Here is a 7,994-nt window from a genome sequence, read left to right as displayed (position 1 = left end):
TTCCTTGTGAGAGGAACATCTGAATCAGGAAAAGTGTCAGGGGGCGGACAAGTCAGATGTGGGCGGCGCGGGATGCTGTAACTCACACTGAATGAGGGTCACCCAACTTTATGAGGGGGGCCGGGCAAGGCTGCTAAAAAAACACTGATTCCATGGCAGTCCACCCCGGCTCATGCTCATGCCTTATCCATGACTAGCAAACCCTCAAATAATGACTCAGTCACGGGGTGAATGCATCTGATCCTCGTATCAACGTGGCAGTCACCGACTCGAGGACTGAACTCCCACGTGCCTTCTTTCCCACGTACTTCCAATTCGCAACGTCACACCGCACGCTGGGACCCTCGGAACTTGATGTTGGTACAAACTGTTACTCTTTCCGAGGGGCTCGGCTTTCATCGAATACGGGGGCCGCGAGAGGACAAACGACCTCCCCGACTCCCGCTTCCCCAGCGGCGCAGCTCGCCGGGCCCCGCGCAGGTTGGGGGTGGGCGGGGCTCCCGGAACGGGGCGGGGCTTACTCTCCTCCACAGCTCCCGCGGGCGCAGTCTTGGGCCTCGGCGGACCGCCAAGGGGGCGCTCGCCAGCTCGCGGCCAAAGCCAACCTCCCGGGCCGCGCCCGAGAAGTCTTGGGGCCCGGGGCGGGGCCACCTGGCTCCTCCTCGCGGGCGGAGGAGGCGAGAGGTGCCGCGGGCTCCGGCGGCCACTGGTAACGAACTCGCGTGCGGTCGCGCGGCCGCGAAGGATGACGAAGAGCGGCCGCCAATCGGGGCCTCCGCCGCCGCTGCTGCTGCCTCTCCTGCCTCTGCTGCTCGCGGTGCCCGCCGCCGGCGCGGCCCGGCTCGGGGCGCTGTACTTGTCCTCCGACCCCGTGACGCTGCTGCAGGCGGACACGGTACGCGGAGCCGTGCTCAACTCCCGCAGCGCCTGGGCCGTGGAGTTCTTCGCCTCCTGGTGCGGCCACTGCATCGCTTTCGCGCCGACATGGAAGGCGCTCGCCGAGGACGTCAAGGGTGAGGAGCAGGGGCTGCCGCTCGGCGGGCCCCTCCACCTTCCCGCTTCCGATCCCGCCCACCCGGCGCGGGTCCGCATGCTCGCATCCTTCTGGTCTGTTTTCGTTTTCCTCTTGGCTCGCATCTCTGTCTGCGTCCCGGACCTCTGCTCACCCCGTTCATCCCTTTTGTCCCCTCGGGCTCTTCTGACGCCTGAAGGCTTTCTTCAGTCCTGCCCGTGACAGCCCCTTCCTCTGGCCCAGGGATCCGCGTCGTCTTCTTGCCAAACTCCCCGAATGCTGTGGATCAGTGTTGGGGAGAAAGGGAACTGCCATCCTGTCACCCTGACCACCTTTCTCCCCCGCTTTGGCTAGTTGCCCTAGCTCCCTCGGAGATTTCCTAACTCGTATCTTCGAGGTGGATGCCTTTTCTGGCCAGTTTTCCTGTCTTCCTTCTAGGCCCCTCTGACCCGCTGCCCGGGCTCCTTAGTCCTGGCCCCGACCTTCTCTCTCGTCCCCTTGGCCTTAGGCCCTTTCAGACCCTTAGTTTAAGGTGTGGAGACCCGACCGAGGGCAGCTTTATGGTTTTCCTTTGTTTCTTGTTCCATTCACTGGCTTAAGACCATATTTCCTTGACTCCAGGACACCATTAATTGTGAGATCCACCGCTCATTTCATAACAGCAACTGGGATAGTAGGCTAAGAAAACCATTAAATGTATAAAGATTTTTAAGGTGTGTGCTGTAGCACAGAAATGTTAACATGTTTAAAAGCTGAAAACTTAGAGCTGAAGAAATATGGTGATAATGGTAATTAATATTTAGTGAGCTCTGTATATCAGACCTGTATTGTTTCATAGTTTCATATCTACTTTTTTTTTCCTACAATTTAAAGAGCCCTGTAGTGTCACGTATCTGCCTAACCCAGGAAGGGATTGGGAAGGGTGTGGCACAATGATGGTGATTTCTTTCTGATTTGCTGTCCCTGAATAGAGCCACTTCCTGATGATGTGCTGGGTACTAGCACAGATGAATCCCGACCTGAAATGGTCATTGAGTGAGAACTCAGGGCATCTTAGAGAAGAGACCTTTCTAGAGAAAAGAGAACTAGCGCTGTTGTTCCTCATCTATACTGTTGGTATTGATAAAGTAGAATAAATGCATGTAGAGATGTTTTCAAACTCTGCCTCCCTTCCCCTCCTAAGAAGCTAACTGATTGATTACCGAAGTGGCTAGATTAAATGATGTGTATGTCTTTTAGCCATATGACTCTGGAAAATAATTTTAAAACTCAATTTATAAACTCTTTTACCTGTGGTTTACATTTGTCTATATGCTCTCTGGTCTTGTCATCTGCATGAACACCTCTGAGAAGCCCTTCACACTATTTAGTGATGTCAAAACATACAGTCAGGGGAGGAGGGAGGAAGAATGAGGATCATGGAGGGAGAATGCTACAGAGAGGTAATTTTGGGACATGGCAGGCCTGAGGATCATAAAAGTCCCTCAGTTGGTTTCCACTTTGAGACTGTCAGCGGTCTTTAATGATTGCAGATAGACTCATTCTAGAAAATTTTCTGTCTCGAGAGTACAGAAACATTAACTTCCAGCTGACTCACGTTTGAACTATTGCAACACAGAATTTTCCTATGAATTACACATGCATATACTGACCCAACCTGCTCCTGGAAGATAGTTGTCATTTCCAAAAAGGGTCTTTTCCTGGTATGGGGAGTAATGGTCTTAAAAAGAAAAACAAAAGCAAAACGTAATTTCTCAAAGGAAAATGAAAGCGTTGAAGTTTGTGAAGGTGAAGCTGGTTAGGGTGGTGCATGCCTATAATTCCCAGCACTTGGGAGGTTGAGGTAGGAGGATTACAGTGAGTTTAAGACCATCATAGGCTACATAGGGAGCTCAAGGCCAGCCTGAACTACTTGGCAAGACCCTGTCTAAAAAAAAAAAAAGTTTGTGAGGATAAATGGAAGGTGGGAGATATCTGTGGAAACTGAGGGTCTCCTGTTAGCTAGACAGAGTGGTGAGACCCACCCACAAAGGAGATCACCTAGGGGGAAGGGCTCTGACAAAATGTAGCACTGGCCTGTAATGATCAAGAATATCCTCTACTCCTATCCAGTGAATGAGAAGCTGGGATTGGTCTCTGTTCTGAGGTTCCTTTAAAATGTGGCTGTGGGCTGCTCTCATGCCCTCTGTACTATGCCAGTGTGGCACATACCCTGTCCTGATGATACAAGTATTTGGGGGCAGAAACAGAGAGAGTGTGAAAGTTCATTGGGGGAGGCTAGGGGTGGGAGTGGGGGTAGTTGCAGGCCTGCCTAGCTGGCTTTGGGCTTTTAGTTTGACTAGCCAGGGCTCATTTCTTCAGTGACCTGGGTGATAGAGTCTCTGAGGCAGCTGCTGCCCTAGGGTAGAATGTTTGTTTCTGGAGGACTCGCTTCCATCTTTCTATTGGAGGGCAGCTGCTGTTGTTTCATGATATGTTTAGAAATTTATTATGTCTGTTTGAGATCTTCATTACTGTTCACTGGCTAATCATTCAGTAAGTATTTTTGAGTCATCATTGTTTAAATTGCAGTTAGAGCAATGAACACATAGTAGGAGAATTGGAATTGGCAACAGTTTGAAGCCCATGTTTGAAAAGAACCAAAGGAATGGTTCAGCTATTTTGTATTGTAGGAATTCACAGAAGGGGATACTCACCAAGGGCCAATCTCTCATCAATGACCTTCATCCAAGCAGTTATTTATTACACATTTGTCTAATGCCAGCACTTTGCTAAGATCTTTTATATGCCATTACTATATAAATCTTTTCTTAGGGAAAAAGCCCAAGCCATAGGTCTTGTCTTTTTCTTTCTTTTTTTTTAAATGAAATAAAGAGAGGGAAAGAGAATTTGTGGTTATGGAGGTTCAGATTTGAGATTGGGTGGCTCCTGTCAGCCACTGGCAAGAGTAACATGCTGCTAGGAGCGTCATGTTATAGGGAATACTCAAATTTTGAACCAGAAATTGGAGGCGTTTTTTCTTGTTTGCTTGTTTGTTTTTGTTTTTTGTTTGTTTTTCCTACTGTGGGTAAAACCCAGGGTTGCTGTGCCACTTGTGGTATATCCCCAGCCCCTTCTATTTTTCTATTTTGAGACAGGGTCTCGCTAAGTTAGCCAGCCTGGCCTCAAACTTGTGATCTGCCGCAGTCTCCCAAGTTGCTGATATTACAGACATACCACATGCTGGCAATATCTTCTTTTGCATTTACAGACAAGTAACTTGCCCAGGGTTACCCAGGGGCTGGGGAGGTTCTTTTTTCCCCAACTCTTTTTGACCCTGGGCAGGAAAAAAGGTGGGTGGAGGGGTATGTGTATTGTAGGTAGAAAAAACAGCTTGTACAGAGCCATGGAGATAAGATTTGTAGGCGTGCATGTTTAAGTGGCAGTGAACATTGTTAGTTTTGCCTGCCTTTCCTTTCAGGGCACAAAGGATGTCCCCTACTTTTATCTGTGTGATGCTTTGTACAGAGGCTGGCACAGGGTAGGAGCCCACTGAACGTTCATGGCAGCCTGAGCTGCATAGGATTCCAAGTGAGAATGTGAGCAACAGAATCTCCTGCTGGTGTTGTGGCTCCTCCTGACTCAGACTGGGGTGTCAGCCACACGTGAGGGGCACGGAAGGCATTTTGTCCATCCTCTGACCTCACTTTCCAGAAGCCTTTAAGAGACAGGAAGAGAAGGGATGTGCTAGTGACAATATGGCACGGGTAGCTGGGTGTGCTATAAGCTGCCATATCAGGGGATACCTGGAGACGTGGATGGGGAGCTGGTGCTGAGAATAGGCAGGGTCTAGTCACTGGGCCACTGGCTCTTCGTTTGGTAAGTCTGTGCCTCTGCCTTAACAAAGACCTACGCTTGCTTAGTACTTGGCTTTATAGCCATTTTCTCATCAAGAGTTGTTTGCTTTCCAGCACCCGAATAGTTGTCAGAGGTGGAAAGCACAGTTGAGACTGTCTGTTCTGGTGTGTTCTTCAGACTCAGGAGGAAAGCAAGTCCTAGACAGGAGATGTGTGAGCTCGTGGTGTGTTCACCAGTTGTGACAACAAGCAAGTCTGACCCTGGATCCCATGCTTTCCTGCTTTTGTCAATAGGGGAGGCGACAAAACTTGTGACTCCAGAAGATCATGTGAGCAACACAGAAGTCCCACCACAGGGTACCCCTCACCCGTCATTCCACATCACTCTGGCTTTTCTTGTTCCTCATTTTCCCCTCTTCATTTCCCACTTACTCCACTGTTAGTAGAAAGTTACTCTGTCCAAGGCAATAAACACCAGTATTTTTCTTCTAAGAGTGTTAAGTCTTTGGGCTCTTCAGAAACCCTCTGTCACCTGGACAGCAAAGCACTTAAGTGCAGCCTTGCTTTACTAGTGGACACTCAGATAAAGCAGATTTAAAGATTTTTTTAATTTTTATTTATTTATTTTTTTATGTATTTGGTATAGGGTCTCATGCAGCTCAGACTCCTAGTGATCCTCCTGTTTCAGCCTCCCCAGCTCTGGGGTTATAGGCATGTGCCACCATGCTTGGTCTCTGTGCCAACATGCCTAGTCTCAGTGGCTGACTCAGTGCTCTGAGGGCAGGGCCGGTGCAGCACGTGGTGCTGGGGATCAAACCCCGGTCCCTGCACTTTCCTGAGCAGGCACTTAATCTACTATCTCGCTGGCCCTAGTTTAAAGATCTTAATTGACTTTTATTTATGATTCTGGAATTGTTTAGCATTGCATTCTATGCAATAGAATAAGTATTCTGATGAGTTGAGCGGAGGAGCATGCCTTATAAATGGTGAAGGGCTGAAGACAGCAGAAAAAGAGAACCAAAGTGGATTAGTCATTTTGAAGTTATTTTCCTTGTAAACATTAAAACAGGAAACTTTATCATGTCGGCTAAAACTGTCCTATTTTGAGATTGGTTTATTCTCTGGATTTCTTGGAAGCAGATTAGAATTTAGTTTCATCTTGGTGACATAGAACTTCAACATGAGTGGCACTATTTTGGTTTGGTCTTTTGGGCCTAGGGCAAGAGCTCAGTCTAAACCAATGGCCTCCTATGAATTATATTTAGCATACTAGAATAAAGAATAGTAAGGTCCTCAGTGATTACTATTGAGCTGGAATATCTGTCATTAAGAGTTCATTAAGGTATTGATATTGATAGTCCTGGGAAACTCTCCTAGTTTAAGACTTGCTCTGCATTTATTTGACTGGCCTCAGCCTCTATTCCACCTCTCTTTGAGGCTAGGGCAGGTAAGATGCCCTATTCCATTTTATAGGGCAGGGGAAATCAAGGCTTAAAAAAACTCTGGCAAAGGCAGCCCTACGCATTACCTTTCTTTTTGTCCACTGGCTCCCTCCTCCCAGTCCCTGTATCCTGGTTAGGAAGCAATAGAATGCTTTCTCTTCTGCCCCAAGGCCTCTTGAGACTAGCTGAGAGACTCAAATCCTAGGTTCAGATCCCAGATTCACTTTTTTTCTTCATGAAGATTTGTATTTATTTTTATTTATTTATTTATTTTTTATGTATTTGGTACAGGATCAGCAGGGTCTCACTACATAAATTGGACTCATAGTGGTTCTCCTGTTTTCAGCCTCCTAAGTGCTGGGATTACAGGCACACACCACCCCCAGTCTCAATCCCAGTCTCAGCACGCCTGGGGGTGGGGGCTGGCACAGCACACAGGGGATCGAACTCCGGCCACTGCGCTCTGCCTAAGCAGGCACTTTAGTCTGCTGAGCTATCTGGCTGGCCCTTCCAGATTAACAGTTAATGAATTTACCACTGGAACATGGTTATCAATCTCTCTTTTATAGGGGAGGAAAGCAGATTTAGAGATAAATACCTTCCTACTTTCACTTAGGATTATTGAGAGTACTAAACTAGATACTGAGCACACAATAAACTCAGTACGTTTGCTGATAGCATCATCCTCTAATAAGCTCTGAGCCTAGTATACTGACTGCTGTGAATTAAAGAGTGCTATTTAACTAGTAGACACAACTTTCTGCTACATTCTCTCATGGAGAAGGCTATAATGGGAGCTAAGAGCACAAATTCAGATGTAATGTCCTAACTCTGGTGAGATAGAGAGAAGAAGGTGGGTTTTTGCGTCTATAAGGCCTGGACAAGCTGAAAGTCTTCTTAGTTTGTGTCTTCACTTGTAGAGTTGGAGACCTCAGATGGTAATGTGGAATGTGATGATAAGTGTTATAGGCATTCATGCATGCTAGCTTCCTGTCCTCTCCTCTTGGCGCCCCTTCTAGACTCTTTATGCTTCAGTGGCAATGGTCTGAACTGTTGGAGAGAGGAGGAGCAATTGAAGCCTTTGTATCCTTGGTCATTCAGCATTTGGTTGTCATAAGGCTCTTGCTGGTAGAAGACCACCACATTAGCCCTCCTCTACTTTTCATTTAATTGTCACTCTGACACTCATTGAGAACAGTTGGGCCTTTCCTTTGGGTGTCCTGGAACAAGATAATCGGGACCTACAGAACAGACTGAGCCAAACTTAGGGAGGGCACATGACTTGAAGAGGTGAGCATTTCATTCTCTCTTAATCTTCCCTTGGGTGGGGGGAGGAGTTTCCAAAAGGACCTGATGTGCTTTTGTATGTAATCTAGGGCCAAACCTGGACCTGGGAAGCCACTGGAGCCCTTCACTCCTGTGACCTTGCTTTGTCCTTTAAATAAAAGACATATAATGAATGTTGGCATGATCACAGGTAATCGGCTTTACCTTCACTTGCCACCTGGACCTGAGGAAAGCCTAAGGCTGAGATCAAAGGAAAAGTGTTCTACCACTAGAGATGTCAACAGATAATCCTAGCCTGGGCCAAATATGTAGTTCAATAAACATTTGCTGAGCACTTATTGTTGGTGATGAGATACTAGACAGTCAGAGTACAAAGAAAAAGACAAGGGGCTGGGAAGATGGCTCAGTAGAATAAAT

The 7,994-nt window shown here is 47.5% G+C and overlaps 1 protein-coding gene across 1 annotated transcript in view; it reads left to right on the top strand.

Annotated features, from left to right (window-relative positions):
* Positions 1-555: 555 nt before the first annotated feature.
* Positions 556-7,994, top strand: part of Qsox1 (quiescin sulfhydryl oxidase 1) — a 41,193-nt gene continuing 33,754 nt past the window's right edge. Inside the window, exon 1 of the mRNA XM_004643464.3 lies at positions 556-1,013. Coding sequence (XP_004643521.2) covers positions 746-1,013 — 268 coding nt within the window. The 5' untranslated portion in view covers positions 556-745. The remainder of the gene's footprint in view (positions 1,014-7,994) is intronic.

Source organism: Octodon degus, unplaced genomic scaffold (genome assembly GCF_000260255.1).
Source record: "Octodon degus isolate 3935 unplaced genomic scaffold, OctDeg1.0 scaffold00176, whole genome shotgun sequence".
Lineage (NCBI taxonomy): Eukaryota > Metazoa > Chordata > Mammalia > Rodentia > Octodontidae > Octodon > Octodon degus.
This window is presented reverse-complemented; position numbering and strand designations above follow the sequence as displayed.